This window comes from Lineus longissimus, chromosome 2, assembly GCF_910592395.1.
Source record: "Lineus longissimus chromosome 2, tnLinLong1.2, whole genome shotgun sequence".
In the NCBI taxonomy this organism is placed as follows: Eukaryota; Metazoa; Nemertea; class Pilidiophora; order Heteronemertea; family Lineidae; genus Lineus; species Lineus longissimus.
This window is the reverse complement of record NC_088309.1, coordinates 25,820,720-25,844,962: the sequence shown is the minus strand read 5'-3', so window position 1 is coordinate 25,844,962 and position 24,243 is coordinate 25,820,720. Positions and strand designations below refer to the sequence as shown.

Below are 24,243 nucleotides of genomic sequence, written 5' to 3'. Positions count from 1 at the left end.
TACAGTGAATACATTAATATGTGTATGAGAATAATATTTCATGTTGTAACTATTGTCTAAAACACTTTTTAAAGAAATACTTAATGAATGTGTGACGAAATTAATGCGCATTTGAACTACTTTTTTTAATTCAACCTCTGCCAGCTGGTTATCTGATCTCACGAGACTGGTAGGCCCTAGTACCCCAATCTACCCGACAACTCGAGTACTACTTGGGACCACAGTCATCTTAGAAGACTGGTGAATCCTCACAAATTCCTTTCTCTCATGCAGAACGCGAACGTGCCACCAAAAAGACATCAATATCTACATAAAAAAACTTTATTTGATCAATCTATCTACAGTGTAATTTTGGAAAGAAGCCCTCAAATTCGTTGTCAGTCCTTGTTTGCTTTTGAATGGGGTTTGGCGCCAGAACGTTCGGGCTCGATTCAGTCGATTGAGACTGGGCATGCGCTTCAAGGCCCGAGATCCGGTGGCGCTAGAAATCGAACGCGCTAAAATGAACTTCAGGGAAATTGCGGGTAAGATGTTATACTAAGATGTGGCACGCTTTCGGTATTAAGAATGTAATATTTTTCGAACTATTTTTAGTACAAAATGTTTTTATATGTCTTAGCTGAATGATTATGAATCCAATTTGTTTCGAAATGATGTAAAACTGGCTGAATTTTAAAGATTTACTTTAGGTACCTCGGAAGGGAACAATTCAAAATGAAGATACACTGTGTTCCATAAAAAACGCAGGAGTCCTAGTTCTCCATCATAATTGACATCAAACTAGTTTCACCACAAACTCACCACAGCCTAACCAATGAAACATATCAGAAATGTTCTGAATAACTAATGGTTATCTACAGATTGCATAGACTGTGGCGTCTCGATGACAATATTGTTAGAAAACAGACAGGCAAAGAGATGTTCACAGATGTTGATGATGCTGAATTTTGCAGTTCACCACTTCGCTCTTGCAACAACCAGATGTCAGCACTGCATGAAGGAAATCAATAAAGAGAAGGGTGGTGTGATTCCAGTGCTTAGCTGGTGAAATAAATATCATCACAGACATTTCCTCGGTTGTATTCAGGAATACACGATTTAGTTGTAGTTATTCTCGTGTTATGAGTGGAAATAACAAAGGGCTAACCGCTAAACAGGCAGCTATCCTCGAGAAGGTAAGCCAAGGTTTAGTCCATCTTCTTATCAACACAACACTACAGCTCGTAGGTTGGCGTCCTAGACCTAAACATGTTGTGACAGCTTTGTCATTTTAACATCAGACAAACCATTAAATCATTGTTGATATTTGTTAGAATAACAGGCAAACAATTGTACTCATGTAGGCTCTTTTAGCTTAGGATCAGTTTTTGTTGTTTTTTTTCGTTTCACAAGAAAGCCAAGGATGACAGCATATATGACAAATGTGCGTGGCTAGTCTATTTCATTCATCATGACATTGAATACAAGTTGACTGTTGTTGAGGATGAGGACGAGGTGAAATCATGTCGCACATTGATTGTTCTTTCAGTTTCGAGAAAGTGTGAAAGATGTCTTGACACAGGAACAGTACAATGATGATCACTACCTGCTCCGCTGGCTGCGTGGTAAGAGGGCTTTGTTATGTTGAGAGAGGGCCTTCATAACTTTCAAGGAGAATCATTAGAACTCAGGCTGTGATCTGTTCTGATTGTCTTCATAGTAAAGTTGAAAAGTTAAAATTGGTGTTCATACTATAGTCTGATATATCAACTAAGACGAGAGGTTGTCATCAGCCTCCACAGTTTTGACTTTGAGGCAATTTGTTTGGGCTGGTTGTGATGTGTAAAGTTTATCAAGTCGTCACGATTCGAGTCATGTCACTGGTTGTGACAGGAGTGTGATTTTTGATTTGTCTGAAGATGTTCAAAGTTAAAATCTTTTACTATGAATGAATTGGATAATTTTGGTTTCATTGTATTTTTTAAGTATTTTGAACAAAAGGCTGTGATGATAAAATTATCTTTTCAGCCAGGGAGTTTGATGCCAAAACGTCCGAAAAGATGATCAGAAATGTAAGTCTGTCTATGCTAAAGTATTGTTAGATGTTGTGATCATTCAGTATTCATGTCATGAGGTTAAATTTTTATACTTACCCTTGTATTCTTAAATTTGTACAGATATGAAATGGGACTGGAATGTGAGGAATGTCTCTTTCTCTCGTCATTTTTTCATGTTCATGATGCCATTGTACTTGTACATGTACATGAACATTGATTCATTCGAGACTGCCACCTGTGTTACCTGTTTTTGAAGTGTCAATCTAAATGTTCTGAAGAGGCAGTGGGCTCGACGACTGAGCTCAACATTGCACTCTTTCCTTCCCAAGAATCGAATGCATTATCTACCAAGCCCACTATTGTGGTTAAAGTGTCCGACTCTCATTCCATTGGTCGTGGGTTCGCACACCAGTCTGGTTACCGCTCCCTTGCTCCTTCACAGGTCAAGGTCAGAAATGATGTCAAGATGTCCATGCAAAATACAAAAAAGCATTATCTACACAATCAACCCAAGTTTTGCAGTTCACAGATTGACTCTGTTGGGTTGATATAAAGTTTAACAGTCAAGCTCCATGTCTTGACATGTGTACTGCTTGGGAAATCAATTTTATGAGAAAATTTATGACACGTATCGTTGCACTGTATTGCACCCTTAAGCTGCTGGTGTAAAAAGAAGTGTTTTAAGTCGATAAACGAGCATGATATTCAAAATCTGTCTGATGAAGTGGAGTCTTAATTTGTTATTCAGATTACCATGGTGATGTGGATTCATAAGTGGTGTATAATCTATGCTGGGTGAAGGTTCACTCTGGGGAATCTTAGTAGTTTGCTTCCAAATACAATTACAGTACAACTATTTGAAAGTTATTAGTCTGAGCATGATTTGGAGCTGTATACCAAGGTACATTGATATGTACATAGGGAATGATGAATTATATCTGCCGTGGCTGTTACCATGAAAACAAAAGGCATGTAACCATCACACATCTTATCAGAACTACAGTCATCAGAGATGGCATCTTTTCTCTGTGAATTCCTCCTTCCTAGCCTAACTTAATTTCACGAACTATCCTACACTATACCATAGAGCTGAGATCTTCTTGGATGTAGAAGACTAGTTTGATCATGCCCTTGGGAACTGAATCAGTTGTTCGGACCATCAACATAATAGGATGGTGTGATGAACAGCCATAGATTCCGATCAATCTGAACTCTACAAATGATTTCACTTGTTTATCACTTGCTTAGCAATTTGTCTTCTCAAAAGTGTTGTAAAATCCTGAGATTCAGGGGTTTTCCTCCTATGTCATTGACAAACTCTGGCTTTATTCTTTCAGAGTTTGAAGTGGCGCAAACAGATTGGAGCAGATGAAATCAGTCGGGATTATGTAATTCCTCAAGTGATAGATAAATACTACACCGGTGGTTTAGTGGGCTTTGACAAGGAAGGGAGTCCTCTCTGGGTAGACCCCTTTGGACATATCGATCTTAAAGGTAAGAGGCATTGTGGTAATCATAGGCATACCCAGGGGGGTCAGGCAGTGTCGGGATGTGGACAATACCCCTTGGAGAAAAATGCAGTCATAATACAGAAACTGTGGCCTTAGAAACATGAATTGCATTCATTGCAAATCTGGAGCCATTCAAAACGACTACAAAATCCATTACATGTAGGTTCGGATGCACACATGCTGGCTGAAGTCATTTGATGTGAATAGGGACATGAAATATTCACGTTGGCCATTAATCAATATATTCACTCGACAAATGAACCTGAGTTTCTATAGTCCTTGAGTCCTATCCTATTGTGATACTGCTTTGTGGCATCTGATACATGTAGTCACTGGTCTGACCTTGCAATTTTGCATTGATTTATATTTTAGGTGTCATCATCAATAAATAGATTGTTATCCTGTATTACACATGTTACATGTAAGCTTATATCTCAGTTGGTAATTGATACAATATGCGTTTTACTGATATATGTAATATTGAATAATTAATGTTGTGCGATTTGATAATTAGATGATCTAAGAAGATCATGATCTAACTTGAAAACACTGGACAAATTACTACATTACCATGATTTAATACTGCTCAAAACAAAATGGTCCATGAACCATGTGCTCAACTTGCCTTACTTTGCCAAAGAGTGGTGTGTGGTGATTGCTAAATGGTTGGGCAGTATTTCTGTTTTGATGAAATGACAGTGAATGAGCCTCATGAGACCAGCAATTTCATAAAATTCAAAACCAGAATAATCATTTTACCTCAGACAATATCAGATGTGCACAATAAAATCTATTGTAGTACGACTTTCCTCATGGGAAATTTTTTAATATTGGTAATACGAGGTACACTTGCTCTTATTTTTAGCTTGACAATAATAAGTGCACAGTCATGACTGCCCATCACTTATGTGCAGATATCATTTACGCCCTAACCTGATTTAGTATTACGTCCAAATTGAGCTCAATAATAAAGGCTCTGATCCTTGATTTTTGACAGGCAGTCGTCATTTCCACTTGTGTGCACTGCTGCCATTTCTATATCACTTGCTGAACTTAGACGAGTGATTGCAATTCCAGCAACGGGATACATGTAGCGTACAAACATATGGATCAGAAACTAAATGGACCCGTGACAGTGAAAATTAATAATCTAGGTTTAATATCACAGTGATACATCACATTTAGACAAGTGCACTGGTGGGATGATTATTGGGCAGGAGGGGTCGTCTCTCTGGTTCATTGTAAAATAGTGTCACGCTCATCATACTGTAAACTCCTTTGATTTCATGAACCACATAATTTTCTGAATTTTGTGGAATGGGGTCAAAATTTGGCTGTTGTGGTGTGAAAATTATCGATCTACATGTAATGGTTTTGTCATTTGTGAATACCAGTTGTTGTGAATATTGATGAAACTGAATTCTGACGTTGATACATGTGATAAGAATATAAGGGTTGCAAAAATAAATTTTGTTTATGGAGTAAACTGTTCTTGGTACTGAGACAGAAGATGACACCTCCCCTCTCTGTCGTCGTATTCCTTTGATGGCTTGTCTCGATCTCGCTATTTGCCTCAATTACCGCAGGGCACCGTCATTGTCATCACGATATAGGCGGCATTCCTTGATTCGTGTAATGATGATTGAGGGTGAGAAATGTGCACGAGCAAACCTTGACTAGGTGTGAGATGTTTTCAAGAACTTGGATCATTGGAGTATTCATGTTCAAATAAAAATGTCTTCAGAGTCAACTTCCAGATTTGCATAGGTGTTTCAAGATAGGAACAATCACACTTTGAGAAAAAAATTGTTTATAGCTGAAGTGAAATAAGTTTTAAAATTTTCCTATTTTTTAATTTTTCATCAGTTTTGGAAAAATGACCCCCCTGGCCTTGGAAAGCCAAGAGAATGTCACTGGATCTTCTTACGTTTTTGCTCATAACCTACATAACGCTCAGGGCAGTTTTACTTGTCCGATGTAATCTATTCATGTTACTCTTTAATAGTAGGTTGAGAAATGCACAATTGGAGCTCAATATCTGACATCCCCGGATAGTTGTCCTTCTAATTGCTATTCTGGTGGTGCAAGTGTTGTCAGACGAGGATTAGAACGAGATATTGAATAATCTGTCATGATAATTGCCTTGATAACAAAGGATCTCTAGATCTTTTATTGCTGCAAACTCGTTTAGGTTTGCTCTTCGAAGTTTGGAGATACTGTGCGTATTATTCTTTTGTGATTCAAAGGGTGTATAGGTCTTGTAGGCCTGATATAACAGTCATCAAGGAATACACATGTGCTACTCCTTAAACAACATGCACTGTGACAGAGATTATATTTTCTAACTTTGTTCGCAGTAGCCTGAATTCACATTCAACTCTTGATAGAAACCCTTTGGCGCAAAGGTTTCAGTTGCACTGTCAGTGTTTTGTAATAATACCAAGCCACCAATTACCCAATTGGTTTATATAGTGTGAAATTATACACTGCCGGTATAAACCACAATCGCCAATCATTAATCTACATTATTGATTTATTTAAGTGGAAACCAGGAAAACAGAGACAGTCATCCGTGTGCATTACCATGCATACGACAACAATACGACTATGTCGCACCACTTTATTGCAAGAAATGCATGAAAATCCGTCACCACTTGTGTGCACAGTCATATGCAAATTCATATTGCAATGCAAATCTCTTAACAAGTGAATGTTCTCTAATTAGTTTTAGAAGTTGTATCGACTGTGGGGATGGCATATTACACTAATTAGGCACACTAGTCAGTGCATTTTCAAATGTATATCACTCACTCTTCACAGTGCCTTCTTCTCAGTCTCAGTGAACATGCAGTTCATATTTATTCTTCATTATTTGCAGAAAGTACTTCTTTTACAATGTAGCTTTATGATTCATTCCAAAACCTGCTTGGACAGTGTTTAATTGATCTTGCCAATATCAAGCTACCACTCATCCATGTCAGTGGCTAATAAAAAGCTTTTGCAAACAAATGGCACTTTCTTACCAAGATTGTGTTGTGATTTCTTCAGCCATGGAAGAAACTCCGTTGTATCCTTGACAATACAGCAGATGTAAGTCATCTGGATTGATGTTGTGCATGTTAGCTACTTCAGCTACTTTGCTGGTCATGGTTCCCCCAGTCACACCCACAGGTTAACATGTCAATTGTCATCTTCCTTGCATCATCTCCTTGGCTAAAGGTCTCCTTTGATCTTGAGAAGTATGCGAGATGTGAAAAAAGTCTCATCATATCTTACGCTTGTGTAGTTCTTCCATCTTCAACACATTCTTTGAAAATCTCACCGAAGCCCAGGGCGTTTTTACCTGCACTCATGTCTCTATCTCTGTGAGAATTCATTAATCAAAATGATCTAGGAGAATATTGCAGGAGGCTCGAAGGAGAAGAAGATTGATATGATTTTAATATGCCATATGATTATTGACACGTAGGTGTAATAAGACATATCTTTATCAGTTTTTAACCTCTTCGGGTTTGGCTTATAGGATTTTGAATTGAAGTCCTGACAGTCATCGAAAATGAAAGATTGTACATTTGTTGGGTGAAGCAATTGGTTCAGATCAATGTCTAGTCCATTTCACACTTCAGTTATTGTTCTGCAGCATGTTACTCCTATAGTTCCTTTACCCAGGATAGTGTACATGATGTTGGATGGGATTCATTACCTGGTGAATTTGTGGAATTAGTCCACGCCCACATCAGACCATTATTGTGATTTGATAAGCCACCATACAGGTCCTCGTGGTCCAAATCAATGTTAGAAGGAGACTTCACGTTTGAGCATCTGCCTACAGCCAGTTCAATAAAAGCATGTGCATGAATCTAGGAACCACACTCAGACTGTTCACTGCCCAATTTATGAATTATAATTGGCGAGTGAGACAGCTTGGCTGAGGAACCTACCAGCCAAGACTTGAATTGACTGATCAGTTTGATATTAGGTCAGATCTGTCCATGCCATTCAAGTCAGATGCAGGGACTCCATCACCATTTCATAAAAATAACAGCTGAGCGCCAGGCCCTTGGGGCTCTTGTTATGTAGAGAATATTCCAAAACAGAGGCAATATTTCAAAACAGACAGAAATTAACTTTCAGTTACATGTCTGTCTAGAGTGGGTTTATTGGTGATGTTTTTATGTAATATTGGCAGCATCACAAAATATTTTGTTATTTGCTCGAAGATTATTCCGAGCACCAAACCTGCGCATACTTTCACAAAGCTTGTCTGACGATCAATAATATTTCATGGAATTTGGTGTATCTACGAGCATGAGAGTAGACCTTGCTGTGCTGTGATGTTCAATAAAACTACATACATTTACCAGCTTCAAGTATGTATCTATGCTGACTATGAGTAACAAGCAGGTGGAACATGGAGACCATGGTAAATAGAATGTCAGCAAATTGAACTGCTGTGGAGGCAATGAGATGTGGTTGGAAAAAATCTCCACACCAATTACTGGCCAATTGTGATCATGGTCTACAAAAAGTATGATTGAGCTTGTGATTTATCATGCTCACATGGAATATAGCTTGTTCTGCTATTGTTTCATATGACTCAACACTCATTCAGTGTATACTGATGTTCAGTCCCTCTGGTGCCATTAACAGATACTGGCAGAGTGCTATAATGCTTTGCCTCTGTTTTGACTAATGGAATTTGGGCATCCATCTTTGACCTACAATGTTCTAAGTATTTCTGCCGAACAATTCCTCTTGTATTGGAATTGGTTGAACATCACGACTGACCTGACCGACACATGTTTTGAGTAAGTCTCTTCATTGAGTGAATCTTCCCTCACGCCTTCTGTGAGGGACTGTTTTGTCACGACACCAGAGCGGGTTAAGGCAATATTGCTCTCAAGACATCATGACCTTGGGACCAGCCGTTGAAGCAATTTCAGTGTTGCTGTTGACTTGGGGTAAATTCGATTAGGTTACGTGGTAACATCTCTCCTGAGGTTAAATCAATTCAATGTATTCAGGACCATCAACGTTCTTCCACTTCATGGTCAAACTGCTAACTCTGAACAAAGTGAAGATGGAGCGCATGAATACCTCACGACCTTGTCAGGTCATGGTTTTTACTCTACAGCTGTTATAACAGTAGTGGTGTCTGATGCAGCAATGCCACCTTGATTGATGGCAGGAAGTCTTACAGCCCATTGAGTACAGGGAACGATCACATGGATAACTTACATCAAGGGCAAATTATTTATTGGGATGAACTTGACATATCGGTTCGTTCCAGAGTTGCCTAATATCGAGTGCTGGTCTGCATGCTGTACATGTTGGAATGGATGACATTTCTAAAGTTCTAATCAATATGAGACACACAGCTAACTACAGCTGGGCTTCATGTAGCTGCAGACTCGTTTTTAAAGTCACAGCTGATTGACTGGTCAGAGTATCAAAGGCATTGCCACCATATTGGTCTTAAGAAGTCAATGTCCTGCTCCTGTGAAGGCGGTTTGAGGGAAGGAGGGCTACAATTCAGTGGTTTGAATTCTACCAGGTGTTCACAAAGGCGTAACTTGCTCCTAGGCTTCTTGCTCAAGTATGGATCATATTGCTATTTTATAGAAGATTTTAAAAGGTCAACATGTCACAGAGGGTGTTCTTCATTCTCAGCTTCTGCCAACTGAATGTAGCTTTAAAGCATAAGGTCAAGTGCTTGAAGTAAGCTTAGACTCATAACTTTTGAGAGATGATGTGCTCTTTTCTACAGAATAAGAAAAATTTCAGCTGTTACATGGATTTGATTTCTGTATTGCGTACATTTTTGAGGTAACGTTTACCGCTGCATGGTCATCAGTCAGTATTCCAGTCATGTTCTCTTCCAACAGGTAGAGGAGTACCTCAGATGTGGCTTTGTGCCATCAACCCAACTATTGCATGGTGTATTCCCTACCTGTCAAAATAGTAAACAATGCAAGAATCTCTGTTAAAAGTGCAACTTAACCATCTCCCAAGTTCATTAACTCTTGCAGTGTTGTCATATTCGGATCTTTGTGTACTTGCAGGGATATGTTATTCTGCCAGGAAGATTGACGTGATGAAGAGTAAAGTGAAGGTGTTTGAGTCAATTTATAGGCATTTTGATGAACAGACAAAAAAGGTGAGTACGACATTCTGAAAAGGGGCTTCCGTGACCCTTCCAGAAATACAGTGACACATTGACTGTCTTTCACTATAAGCAAAGACATCTTGTCCTAGCTCCATGATTAAAGCTTGAAACTTAATCAACTTGTTCCAAAAGCCACTAATATTGATTCGGAATCTGAACCTACGGTACCTAGATAATACAAAAGGCAAGCGTAGAATGTTGCTGAAGATGGAACTGTACCTAATAACCTGAGTATCAGTTGAGGTCTTGTACTAGCCTAATGTCATCAGCAATTTCAAACAATGCTGTAGATATTTGTTTTGGTAACCATGGAGAGGACTGTCGGTGAGCCTGACGCACGCTTGAAGGGTAGCACTGTTGAAGAATTAATCTAGTGTCTAATTGCATCAGGTACGGCGAAAGAGGTGTCTTCAGTTCTGCTTGTCATAGGCAGAGACACTTATTTGCTATAGCATTGTTGAACAAGAAGAAGTGCAAATTACTGCCGTATGTTACTAGTGTATAGTAACATGGTCAATGTATAGTCATAGTGGGTGACTCTTGAATACATCAGAAAATGTACACAAAATGTACACAGCAACATTCTGCTGACTGTCTGCATGCTTTGGCTCCAGTCCTGTTATCTCAGCTCATGGTCATTCTACAAATACTATACATTTTGATCGCCACTGTTCTGGCTACTCCTCATATCAATATAAATGACATAAATCTTCTTGGAGACAAGGCAGTAGATAATCTCATACATTAGACTCGTTCTTCAGACACTGTTACATGTATTTGTCTGATGTTGAGTGCCACTCCTATTTTTATACGCTTGAAATGTTAAGATTCTAAGTCTGAATAATTGAGTTAGGAGATAATTGGCTCATCTACTAATTCGAAATGCACGCCTGTGCCATTGTGGTTTGTTGTGCCAGCTTCAATTCTTAACCATGACAATTCTTTAACAATACGTGAAGTCAGACGATGATACTGTGAAACACCAAATTTTTGCTGGTGTTTTATTTTCACGTATTTCGCAAATATCCTTGACTCCAGAAAAGAAAAATCGCAAAAAACATTTTTTTGAAATTTTTTTTAAAAACCTGTAATCTGCCACAAAAAAAGGGGTTTTTTTTCGGAACTTTTTGCGTTTTGAAAAAATAGACGTGCATTTACGCTGGCGGTTTGCAGTATTCATGATATGGCTCCATGGTTCTGGATGGTGCCAATAGCTACAGCTTCCCTTGTGGATTGTTGTTATTTACTGCTTGAGCTGAATAAAGAGAGAACTGCTTTGAGCTGGATCATAATGCGTACGCAGTGGGTAGCAACGGAGACTAGTATCTATGATTGTATGGTTTTTCTAACTAGGTAAATGAAAAATGCAGACATGCTATTTCTGGATTGATGGGTTCTATTGAAAATCCTCCGTGTAGAACCTGACAGATATTCTGGTAGTGGTAAAACCCACCAATCGATGCTGAAAGTGAATATATGATGTTTTAATCCCCCCCCCCCCCGAAACAAATTGGTCTTTTGAAGAGACATCTGAGAGGACACACAAATTCTACTTTTTTCTAGTTCCTGCTGTGTCTTCTTTCAGGCCCATCCCATAACCTTTCAGTGCCACCTTAATTAATCCTATCACTCTATTCACGGAACATGATCACGTTACAGTCTTGACATTAGTAAACTTTGGTGTATTTTCAGCTCGGAAAGACAGTGGATCAAGTGGCGGTCATATTTGATTTGGAAAATCTCAGCTGGAAACACATGTGGAAGCCAGGTGAGGAAAGGTCTCTAATTCAATTACCATTACGACGTTCGTCACCAAGGCTCAGAAAAACGGCTTTATGAATACTGTTACATCTTGCATTAGAAACAATGGCTGATTGTTCTTTGTGATATCGTATTGCTGTCATTTGTATGGGGAGATGTCAGACATGCCAGAGGAGGTCCTTTGCTGACATCATCAAATCATGTAATAAATGGCAGTTTTTATATAGGACTTTTCTCGTTACAGGAGTGGAACTCTTCAATGACCTTGTCCAAATGGTTGAAGATAACTATCCAGAAACATTGAAAGTCAACTACATAGTAAATGGTATGTAACATTACATGTAGTTGTGATTTCAACTACGTCTCTTTCAATAACTGAATGAAATGATAGATTTATGAATGAATTCAAAGCCAGATGTCTTGTGTCATTTGAATAGTATGTGGCCATTTATTGAAAGCCTGAGGAGAAATGGTCAAAGCTGTTGTAGAATTGAGGCAGGTTAATGGGTAATAATCGATTGAATTTGCTGTTTCTTTTATTTGTAATTTTGCATTTTTCAGCCCCTAAATATTTTCCCATTGCCTTCAACCTTGTAAAGCCATTCCTGACTGAGACAACCATCAAGAAGATCAAAGTGTTTGGAAGTAAGTCGATTATTTGAAAGTCATTTTCTATTGGGCATCATTAACTTTCAGTGTCGCCTATAAGATAAATCATCAAATTCTTAAATAATTTTTTTCATTGATTGTGTTCATCTATCACTTTTGTCGACAATTAACTGCACCTTTGAAGAGATTAATATATCAAAAGACATCAAAAGATTTTGTCAATGTCTTTTAGCCTGCATAAGGTATGCAAAATGTCTGTGTGAACAAGGTACATTATTTGGTGATTGCAAAACAAAAAAAGCGATAAAAGCATCTACTAATTGCAGATTTAAAGTTAACGAACATTGTACCACCCAGTAATTTTGTAAATTCTCACTACATATCAATTTATCTGAATATCTTCAGCTGAAGGTAGAGTTCTTGACTTTCTCTTTGATTTCATTCATGAAATTTCCTTACCTTTTGGCCACTATTTACTTAATTCTGGCTTCTAAATCGTTTTCTAGAAAGTTTCTCAAAAGCCTACCAGACAAGAGTGACTAAATTGAATAACTCCTTTTGATGCCCCATTGTAATCATTTAGTACACATTCCCTCAGTTTTAAATTCATCCACAAAAAGTAAAAGTTTTAGTTGACATTCCCTGCTTCCTTTCTATTCCCTTTTGACTGCGACAAGTAAAATATCCTATTTTGTACCTTCTTCAAGTTAAGTTGATCATATTCCAAGCCTATCACAATATCATTCTTTATTGGTATGATAAATTATTTCTAAATTCACCATTTTATCGCATTTCTTATTCCTTGCAACATTAAAAAAAAAAACACTGTCATACTCAGTAATGCAGTGAATTCAAATACCTGAGCCATTGAGAAAAGTAACTTAGTCCTCACCAAATATTTACCTAAGCAGACCAGTTTCTCCTCCAACATGTAAAATTTTACTAAATTCAAATTCATCAGCTGAGCACAAGTTCAATTCTGACTGAATACAAACACCATTGACTCATTTTGAACACCTGAAGCATGAGTATATGAGGAGCTTAACCTGATTTTTGGCGTATTCTTCTATTGACTCATTTTGTCGTTTGCTCTTCAGCTTCTGGTTGGAAAGAGGTGTTACTGAAGGAAATTGATGAGGACCAATTGCCTGTGAAGTATGGAGGGAAACGGAGAGATCCTGATGGAGATGGAAGCTGTAAGAGTGAGGTAAGTAGTCCTGGTCATGATGGATTAATGTCAGAAAAGTTGACATGATCAAGCTGTTTCTACAGATGGTGATAAACACAACAATGTATTTGATTCGTTTGAGTCTGATTGTGAGTATGACTTCATATTTACGCGCTGAATTCATGCAGTAAATATGGCAAAGGAATAGTTCTTCAGAGTTAAAGCTGTCATCTTGACGAAAGACATTCTAGTTGGAAACCTGGATCAATCTTGAGCCAAATGAAGTTTGACTACAGCTGCAGTGACGATATCTATGATTATGTCCGATCTGGTTTCAGATATGCTATGGAGGGAAGGTGCCCGAATCTTACTTTCTACCTGACAAGTTCACCCTACCTAAAAAAAGTCTAGTTGATACTACTATAGGTCGAGGAGGAAATTTAGAGCTAGAATTTAATATCCAGGAACCAGGTTCAGCTCTCAGGTAGGTGCAGACTGTTATAGGGTCACTTATGTTGTGGTGGTAGTGTTCTTCTTGTACTGGTTTTGACGACATCGACATGTGGTGCCAGCATCTCTACCCTGTATTCTTTTGCCATTACCCTAATCTAAAAGCAGTAAACTTGCAATTGTTATATGCACTAGGGAAGGTCTGGTTCCCCTCCCTGGTGGTGGAGAGGCAAACTAGTTGGCACCACATTTCATGGAGACATTCAAGTCCTTACAAGACAATGCTCTGACTAGAAAACCTGACACAGTGGAATTGTTGGCGGCCACCTCGGTAACGCGACCACCCCGGTTAAGCGACCACCCAGCTACGACGACCAAGAATCGCCAAGAATTTTTGTCACTGTCAGTACAATTATATCAGATTTGTAACACTGAAGGTTTAAGCTAAAATTGTTACTGTCCCTTTTCAGATGGCAGTTCAAGACCCAGGATCATGACATTATGTTTCTTGTGATGTACAAGAGGGGCAAAGAGTTAGAGTTTCTCATGCCAGAACATCGATCAAACAGCTTTTTGTATGTTGAGGATGGTTATCTAGAGTGTAAAAAACCTGGAAAATGTAAGTTCCACACTTCTTCTGGGGTTCCTCTAAGACGAATTTTAGCATGTTTTGTTTTTATAGTTTTCCTAATTTTGATAGCCACACTCATCAATCAAGCACTAGGTACAATAAACCTGTTTCAAAAAGGGCTTACTTTCTCTTGATAGGTCATGCCCAGTGAGAGGCTTGACACTGAACTGAGGTGATATTGCTTTTATTACATGTATTTTCTGTACTTTGCTTCTTTCAGATATTGCCAAATTTGACAACAGTTACAGCTGGATGAAGAGCAAGAAAATTACGTATGGGGTCGTCGTGTTATCACCGAGCGAATTCACTGCATATCTACAAACAATAGGAGTTAAAAAAAGAACTGTTTCGCAAAACCCACCAACTGCAAGGGAGCCAGATCGTATTTCACAGAAATCGTCAGATCGCTTGTCTCAAAAATCGGAATACTTTGATACGGTTTCTATTCATTCCAGGGAGCAAAGACCCATTTCTGATTACAACAGGCCCGAATCTGAGTACCACACACCTGAGTGTGATGATCAGAAACTTGCGCCAGACTTCAGTAAGCACATCAGACATGGGTCTGATTCCAAACAAACGAACCCTGATTATGGCAGACGTGATCCAGATGCCAGTAAACGTGATCCTCACCGTATAAGACATAGGGCAGACTATGACAGGCCTGAGGCAGATTACTATGGAAATGACTATGATTACACTAGATCTGATCCGGAGTGCTACTCCAAATCAGATTCTAGATATTCTGATCGGAAATCAAGATCTTCGGGTACTGGTAGTTACAAAGATGATGAGTATAGAGACGCTGATTATGATGATGGGTACACCAGATCTGGGTCGCATAGCAGTCGATATGACGACTATGCTGAAGATGCTGACTACAGATATAAGACAGACTATAGGCATGGGTATGAGGACAGACATAGTACTGATTACAAACAAGAAACTGAGGATAAGCGCAGCAGGCATGGTTCAGCGGAAAGATACAGGGCTGATTACAAGCATAGGTCTTATGGCAGGCACAGCGTCGATGGTAGACACAGTGCTGATGATAGACACAGCACTGATGGTAGACACAGTGCTGATAGTAGACACAGCGCTGATGGTAGATATAGCACTGATGGTAGACACAGCACTGATGGTAGACACAGCACTGATGGTAGACACAGCGCTGATGGTAGACACAGCACTGATGGTCGACACAGTGCTGATGGTAGACACAGGGCTGATGGTAGACGCAGTTCTGATCACAGACACGGATCTGAGGAAAGACACAGATCTGAGGGCAAGCACAGTTATGATTACAGGCATGGCTCTGAATACACCAGAGAACAAGATTACAAAGATGACCCAGATAGCCAGTATCGAACTGATTACAAAGATGATATCGACTACCGTCATGAGTCCGACTCGGGAATTGGCACTCGAGAATCTGATGACAGGAGGGAGGCAGATGACAGTCCGAGGCGATATGATGACTACCGTCAGGATCCGGATTATCAGTCTCGGTCTGATCATCGGTATGGATCCGAATATTACCGTGGGTGTGATCACACATCACAGAGAGACTATGACAGATATAGTTCCGATTATCGCCGTGGTTCATCCCGGTCGGATTATCGAAGTGAGTCTGACTATAGGCACAGGTATGATTATGGACCATCTGATGTATCAGATGAAGAATATTATCGGCGACAGTCCGATGGGCCGACTCCCAATACTAGCGAGTCAGAAACAGACTCTTATGCCGCTGGTCGACGCACCAGTTATTACCAGCGTTATGAGAGGACACAATCTCTTTCACGATTGCAGGCCATTGAAAAAGATCAACGAATTCTGAGACAGCACGAGCTTCCTAATCAAAATGGACGTTACTATATAAATGATGATGAATCTAGGAGTGTCTCCCCCGTCCCTGAATCCAAAGACATTAGCCATACCCATGTTGTTCAACCGGTGAATGTGCCAAGTAGGGATAGCCACCGCACCCCTAAACCCCCTAAACCTAGACCGGTTAGCAACCACTCTCAAAATCAAATCCCTCTGAGTAAATCCCAGTCCCTTACTGGCATCAACACCCTTGTTGACACAAACGAAGCCAATGTTGCACCGTCTAATGAAGCACAACCTAGAAGAAGATCAAAAGGCTCCCCTTTCAAGAAGAAAGTCAAATCACCACCACGGTCCCCTTCAAAACTTCAACTTGTCAAAACTTCAGTGTGTCGGCAACAGTGAACTATGTCTTAAAGCTTTTGTGCCAACAACAGACAGCTGGTGATACTTTGTACAAGTCCTGGTCAAACATACAACGAACAATTTATAAGATTACTACTGAATATGATAGTTACTGTAGACTTACAATCCTTTGTCCAAGGTGTTTTAGAGGGTTGAATGGCACTTTTTCAATCGTTTCCTTTACCACTCTTCATCTATCTCAAAGGTTTTGGCGAGTGTTCTGTCGCCTGTATTTGGTATCTAATTCACCAGTGCCTATCTAGTTGTCTGTTGTTGCTTGATAAGAGTAGTGGAGTTTATCTTAACCTACGGAGAGTTCTAATTGTAATCATAACTGCTGATGTATACAGTTTTCTGGGATAAATTTCTAAGATCAATATATGTAGTCATAGGTGATAATCGATAGATGTTGACATGATGATCAGGTTTGTAAAATGTTGAGTCTTGAAGCTCGTGTCTTGAGTGTAATAAGGCTTTGGTAGTTTGAATACTGGTCGGCCCTCAGTTCCAACTTGAATCCACTTGAAAAGAAGTTGAACCTCCTTCGTACAGAACCGGTACATTGGGACATTTGTTAGGCATTGGCCCCATGTATAAACTAGAATAAGTGACTCATTTTCTTCCGCTTGAAAATGAAAACTGGAAAAATGTGTTTTGTTTACAATTTCTAAACTTGGAGGTCAAAGGTTCTTTGGTGATGGCATCTGCATTTATTTTCCTTTATTTACACAGTACTTATTTTCCTTCTTCTCCTCAGCATTTATGTAGTTATAGTTTACCGTTTTTATTTGTTAACAAATTATTCAATGATTGTTTTATGAAAAGTGCCATAGAATCAAATGACTGCATTTATAATACATGACAGTGTCTCCCTGCATATGTGCCATGTATAACATGTGTAATAGATTCGAACTCATGCACAGCAATGCAATACCAGAGAAAGATACATGTGCCCAGCAGACGAGAAATTTTTATTGCCTGTGATAATTGTCACAGGTCGCTGCAGCAAAAACCTCTTGTCTGCTTGGTGCTTTAGTTACAATGTGGCTTTAGTTACAGAAGGATAGGACTTCCTGGTTCGGTATGGTTTGGTTTACCGCCAGGAGAATAATGACTGTGGATGACACCCTGGCCTTCCCCCATCCAACATTTCCAGCGTCCTCCTCAAGGTAAGGCTTGAGATGGCTAAATCTAGAGTGACCTTGAAGGGTTTTATCCTTGTGAACAAGGCTGTAGTGATTTTCTTGATGATGTTTAGCATACACATTATGATTGTTGGTTGTACTTTGAAATATATCAAACTGCATTTACGAATTCCCGGTAAGTGCCTTTTGTAATCAATAAAGTTTGTAAATTGCTTTACTATTTTTATTTTATTCATGAAGATATATGTCTATTTTTCATTGATGTGTATATCATTCATTTGCTGATAATAATTTAGCTTTTTAAAGATTGTCTCTTTTGACAGCTTCCTCGAATATGTAAATATGTTCTTCCTCTATCGTTGTTGATATTGTTGATGTTAGCCGAGATCTTGTTAACCCTTAGACATCTGAGAGCCAAGGCGTGTTTTAGGATGACTGAGAGCAATACTTCTTCCTCATCTTCGCAGCACTCCTAAGACTGTCAGCCCTCTTCGTCGAATGAACTCAGTCATCCTTTGCTATTCCAACCTGTCTCTTTTGTACAGTTGATCCTTCATGTTGATCCGCCATTTGACCAGTGGGCTTTGTGCAGAGAGCAGTCCTGTAGTACAGGACTAGTTGTCATCAGTCCCATGTTGCAATTGGTATTTGGTACTTGTGGAACAGGTGGTGCTAGATTCTGGTGTCACTTCAGAGTCAGTAGATGGTTACTTGATGAATAATTCATTCTTGCATATCTGTTCTCAGGGTTATCAATTTCAATTCACTGTTTTCCTTCAATAATGTGAATGTGTTCAGTCAGTGGACAGCTATGTAGAGTGTATACAATCTGTATATCTTATCTCTCTGACAATATTTCCAGTCTCGCTGAAAGGGCCTAGTTTGAAATGATGTAAAATGATAATAGTCTTGTTAATAAGCAGTGTTGACCACAGCGAATCTCAAGCTGTTTATATCTAGTCACGTCATTACCAGTTTACACTTCTATGTTAAGGATATGTGTATATATATTTAAACTTTTTGAATGTAGCATGTAAAAATATGTTAAAGTCTAAATGCTACAGCATTGCATTTCGTGATGTAAATATATGTAAAAGTCTAAATGCTTTGGCATTCTTTTCCTGATGTGTCTTTCCTCCTGAAGTTGAACTTGACATCTATGTATCGGTGAATGTTGGTCAACTTGAGTGTAATCTATGTAGTGATAATTTCACACTATGTAATAAGGTTTGGAGTGTGATTTGCTGGATGGGCCACATGATCATTTCCCTTTTGTGGGTAGGGGGAATTCTATAGGTAAACGCAGATATGAAATAATCATGATGCAGAGAGAGTTAAAAGCCTGTGATAAGGGTGGGTCAGGTTGAAAAATATGAAAATCCTGTTGAAGAGCGTTATTAGTTTTCCGTCATAACAATCAGAAACCCCCCCCCCTCAAATTATAAGAGAGAGAGAGAGAGGTTCGGGGGTCGCCCTTTCATGAGCACTGCGGTCATGAATCCTAATAATAAGGTAGTGGCCAATCAAGGGTGTGTAGTCGCTAGTATATTTTTTCAGTACATCACACATTGTTCACTGGCAAAGGTAGAATCTATAAGAGAGGTTAAATCCGGTAATCATCATAGATTCTATGATAGCCCATCATAGATTCTGTAAACTGATAATTTCCATCATAGAATCTATGATGAAACAAGATGGTAGTATCTAGCATATGTGCCCATCATAGATTCTATTGATGGAATCCGTTGTAGAATTCTCATCACAGAATCTCCAATTGACTGGGAGGTCGTAGAATCTATGATGGCCCGTAATAGAATCTGCATGGATGTTGGTAGACCCACTGTAAAACGAGGTTTGTGATAATCATCACAGATTCTACCACCGGCCATTCATAGATTCTATGCCTGTGTAAGAACTCTCTTAAATTTCCTTTCGTAGTAAATAGAGATACTACTCTTTATTCAAGTTAGTGGTCTCCACTAATGAAACCTTGAATCTGTTTTTGGGATTCATCTTAGTTCTTTCACACTATGTGAGTTTTAAAGGAGAGTACTATTGTGAAATAAAATTTCTTGTTTTGATGTGATGTAAAAAATCCTGAAAAGTCTTTGAATTTGTAATCTAGTGGAATGATGAATAGAAATAAAATTTAGCTGTTTATGTTGAAGAAATATTTATCATTTTTCTCCTTTCAAATAGCTTGCTGTAAAAGTTGGGCACAGTTATGCTGGTTGTGTCAGTAACTATAGGAGTAAATTGTGATGGCATTGCCTAGTCTTTCGGTGTCTCTTATGGAGTACGTTGGTCCAAACTGCATCTGTGAAAGAGGTTGTCATGGAATATGGGATTGGGAACTGAAGACAGTGTGCTCAAAAAGTCCAATTGCTTGTGGTTGACACGTCCCGCTCTGCCTCGTTCCGCTCTATGCCTCGTCCCACTCTATGCCTCGTCCCACTCTATGCCTCCTCCCGCTCTATGGCTATGCCTCGTCTCATAGACATAATAGATGTCTGACCGGTTCGTGATACTGATGGGCAACTATTTTGTGTCTCAAGCTTTACTGGTGAATGATATGATATATCAATATGAAATTGCTGTCACTTATGTTGTGACTTTGTCTCATGATGTGACATTGTCTCCATATCCGTTTGACAAAGGAACTGACATAGTGACAACACAAACACATGACTTTTCAGCAAATCTGGTAATAAGCAAGCATACAATGATGTGTGCCTGTTAACTGCCATCCCCAATCTTTGATATGTTGTGACTCTTTCATGATGAAAGTGTCATTCAGCCTTGTAGAGTGGAGCAGGCGACGTGATAAGGTCAACACGATACCTCCTCCAATCTCCCGGGCGCCGGGCCAAATGTCCAATTTACATGCACCCGCTGAAATTGTCACATACTGTGGCAGAGACAATAGGTCGATTGAGACAAGCTTGACAATGATGTTCACCATTGACGACGCCTGGAGAATGGGTAGAATGTACCTCCTCTGGTCGATATTCTTACCTCCACCTGTACCACAGCTGAAGAGTTCTACCGGGAAGTGACTGCCAAATTTTCGACTTTTTATCATATTTTCTTCCAAAATACACCATCAAGATGTGTACACAACTGGTTTGTAATGGTTACGATGAATTTAAAGCTCATGTAGCAGAAAATAAAGGAAAAACGATCTTTGCTTTCTTCACAGGCGCTGCAGATGCGCTTGATAATGAGAGCTGGTGTCCAGACTGTGTTAAGGGTGAGTTCACTCGGTGCATTGCCATTGGTGCATTTCTTTTGTCATTTTTTCATGTGCATTATGTCATGATGATCATGCATAGCAATGCATGCATAGTTTACGAAAATACTTTGGCCATTTTTTTATCAGTTCAGCATGCAACTGATGCATGACACCTCGCTTGTCGACGTCATGGGTCGACTTCATGTCATGATATTCTTGCCATTCACGCTATCCACACCCTAGGCATTATATGCACATGACATGGAACCTTGATTGATTGGATGACACCAACCAACCACATGTACATGGCCATGGTCAGGGGCACCCCCAGCCCTGACAGGGGCATTACAGTATCATTACAGTGTCTTGGCATCAGTAGAATGTCATTAAAACATCCTTTGGCTAAAGTAAAGTACTTTCCTTCTTTTTCTAGCTGACCCAGTGATTGAGAGTAAGATGTCTGAAATTCCAGAAGATGCTATCTTCATCCTGTGTGCTGTTGGCACATGTGAATTGTAAGTTTCAAAAGACGGCACACTATTTTTGAAAAAAATGGTCATTACACAATCAATGAATGATCATGATGTCGGGGATGAAGTCACACTGTTAGGGACTGTGTTGAGATGACAGTGATATTGTTAGGATCTCAATGTCAGGGATAGTACTCTTATGATGTCCAAGATAAAAGGGAAAATCACATTGGTACAGTCTTTAGATAAGTGAATAATGTTATTTGGGATAGTCCTTGATTGACTGTGATAGTCGTTTGATTGACACAATTTCTACCTCTCACTACCGTGATATTGTTTGCCAAGGTAAAACAAGTTTGAAAGTCAACTGACATTTTTCAGCTGGAAAGACAAGCAAAACGCATTCCGTACTGATGCTGATTTAAAACTGACTTGCGTTCCAACACTAGTCAAGATGGGAAAGGTGAGAAAATATCATGTGATCATGCTATGTGTTCTTCTTTGCGCTTAGAGCGGTCATGGGGTCCCTGGTTCGAGCCCCACTGCCAGGGTGAGATTCTAGGCATGTCTCTCTGCCTTGCATGCCTCACGCCACCCAGGTACATATTATGGGTACCAGTCGGAAATGACGAAGTCGTAGCATTGATATTCATTGCAAGGATTACTGTATATATGGATAGAAACTATTTTTAAAAGCTTTTTGTTATTCTTTTTTATAGGATATTAAGAAGCTTGGAGAGGCAGAGTGTGCTAATGGGGACCTAGTTTCTATGCTTTTTACAGAGGACTAAAAACGAAGAGCAGGCTTTCTCCTTAGGCAAGGATGGATCTTGTTTTAACCAAAGAACTGAATTTTCATCTGATTCGTTGGATTTGTAACAATCTTTCATAATTATCATATTGGTGCTTTGACATTCATCTACTCCATGAACTCTCTTGCATTTCATATTGATGACTTAGATGCCTGGAATATGTAATCATCAAGAAAGGTTAATAAAAATTGGGTGTGAATGGCCCAGTCATGATCCATTGGGAGAATATATGCTTTCATTTTAGTCATTCTCAGCAGTTTCAAGTACACCACAGTATATCATATGAGCTGGTACCCGTGTAACATTGTGTAGCATTTTTACAGCAGTAACTATGTAAGATCAGGGGAAGATCAGTCACAATGCCAAACGACCATGTCATTGTCATTTAGTTAGTTTGTTTACCTTGGCACTTCTCAGATTGACTACTTTTTCAAATGATTTTCTACGGTGTGATGTTCTTAATGTAAATCAGCAGACAAACATGTATTGATCTTTCTGTAAAGCTGTCGCAACAACTGAAAAAAGGTATTATTTGGTGCACCCATAAGACAATAGACTATTGGTGGTGGGCATCGATGTTCTGTCCATGGTGTCTGCCAGTGCTGCAACACTCATCCACATGTATGTTTGTAACTTGAGAATGTTGTCGTCTGCATTGTGGTTTGTAAAGCTTAACACCACTCTGGCCAATGGGGCACCTGTTGTGTTACTCTACAGGAAAGAAGAGTCCACTGACCATCTTCTTTGGGTAGTCAATTCAAATCGGCCAGGGAAATGTTAACCCTTACCATTCTTTGAATGGGGTATTCAGGAAGGTGTTCTAAATATTGATAGAACATGAAAGCGCCCCAGGAACATTGTGTTGAAACGTCACAACCTACGATTGGAAGAGAACCAGAATACTCAATCAATACTCAAAAAGGTTGTATCAATAGTATGTCCACTTCCTACCCCTACATAACAAATAACATGTACATGTCAGATGTAATCAATGGAAGCCTCTTTCCTGTAATGCAACTACATTGTACCAGCAGTATTCCATTGGCCACGGTGAAAGTGCCTTGAATGGGACACTTAAAGCTTTTTCAAATGCCTGAGTACAGCAGATTGAAGCAGTGGTGTGATAGTAACTAAAGCATTTATTGATTGTGAGGTGTCTTCCATTGCTTGGCCACCATTGTCTACAGCTTGGTAACAGATCTGTTGTATTTTGTTGTCTTGCGCTTCCATAGCTATTTTCATCGTGAGAAAAGACGCCAGTCTCTGTCAGTGAGGATGTTGTGCAATTTCTTGCCATATATTTGTTAGGAAATTGCCTGAAGTGAATCCCTTCAAAATGGTGAAATGTCACAACATAATGTGCTAAAAGCATTCCTGTCATACTTATATTGCACCTCTCTATAAACCGAAATGTGCTTTGTCTAATATGATTTGGAAGTAAATTATTTATAAATTGAAAAACTTGCTTGTTCATTCTATGAAGTACAATCATGTAAAAACAGATAACATCGCTGGCACCATGGAAGAGACTATGTGTGCTATATATATTCCCTCATGATGGCTGGATAGGTCTAACCCTTGAAAACCTAATTTTGTGTGTGTATAGTGGAAGCCAAGTGACGGCCACCACAGCAGTGAGGCAGTGCTGTGCAGTTTCCTGGGCTGTGGGAGACCCTTGTCTTTTATGGTTGGCATTCCACTAGGATCATACCACCGATTCAAAACGACTTAAGTTTCTCCGGCTCCATTGCCTTTAACTTCAACAAATATACCTGTGACAAAGGGAGGGCAGCAATTAGTAACAACCAGACGAGAAAGCCAAAAGTAGAATTGTCTTTTATATGCCCATCTTCTGGTTGTGACTTTGTCTTCAAGACCAATTTGGGATGAAAGGTCAAGGATATTCTCATTTAACACTCGGTAACTTGTCATCAGCAGATCATTGCAATGACTTTGTATCCAATCAAACCTTGGTGATGATGTAGCTTGTATTGATGTGGGTCCATTGAATTCAAGC

At 39.3% G+C, this 24,243-nt stretch overlaps 2 protein-coding genes across 2 annotated transcripts; both read left to right on the top strand.

The window, feature by feature from the left end:
• Positions 1–870: 870 nt before the first annotated feature.
• Positions 871–19,877, top strand: LOC135483262 (uncharacterized). The gene is made up of 12 exons (XM_064763972.1): positions 871–1,175; positions 1,529–1,604; positions 2,008–2,051; positions 3,374–3,530; positions 9,610–9,704; positions 11,406–11,481; positions 11,719–11,799; positions 12,036–12,119; positions 13,181–13,290; positions 13,590–13,735; positions 14,172–14,320; positions 14,553–19,877. The coding sequence occupies exons 1-12, from the start codon at positions 1,122–1,124 to the stop codon at positions 16,565–16,567; spliced, it is 3,087 nt and encodes a 1,028-aa protein (XP_064620042.1). The 5' UTR covers positions 871–1,121; the 3' UTR covers positions 16,568–19,877.
• An 864-nt stretch (positions 19,878–20,741) lies between these two features.
• On the top strand, positions 20,742–23,687 carry LOC135483851 (thioredoxin domain-containing protein 17-like). Its single transcript, XM_064764902.1, has 4 exons — positions 20,742–20,962; positions 21,378–21,459; positions 21,796–21,877; positions 22,134–23,687. The coding sequence occupies exons 1-4, from the start codon at positions 20,821–20,823 to the stop codon at positions 22,203–22,205; spliced, it is 378 nt and encodes a 125-aa protein (XP_064620972.1). The 5' UTR covers positions 20,742–20,820; the 3' UTR covers positions 22,206–23,687.
• The last annotated feature ends 556 nt before the right edge of the window (positions 23,688–24,243 follow it).

Bases quoted from the DNA above. Each gene is read 5' to 3' on its own strand.
- LOC135483851 (XM_064764902.1), top strand. From the start codon at position 20,821: ATGTGTACACAACTGGTTTGTAATGGTTACGATGAATTTAAAGCTCAT. The intron at 20,963-21,377 runs GTGAGTTCACTC...TTCTTTTTCTAG, and splicing joins GTGTCCAGACTGTGTTAAGG to CTGACCCAGTGATTGAGAGT. The intron at 21,878-22,133 runs GTGAGAAAATAT...TCTTTTTTATAG, and splicing joins CACTAGTCAAGATGGGAAAG to GATATTAAGAAGCTTGGAGA.
- LOC135483262 (XM_064763972.1), top strand. From the start codon at position 1,122: ATGAGTGGAAATAACAAAGGGCTAACCGCTAAACAGGCAGCTATCCTC. The intron at 9,705-11,405 runs GTGAGTACGACA...GTGTATTTTCAG, and splicing joins TTGATGAACAGACAAAAAAG to CTCGGAAAGACAGTGGATCA. The intron at 13,291-13,589 runs GTAAGTAGTCCT...ATCTGGTTTCAG, and splicing joins ATGGAAGCTGTAAGAGTGAG to ATATGCTATGGAGGGAAGGT.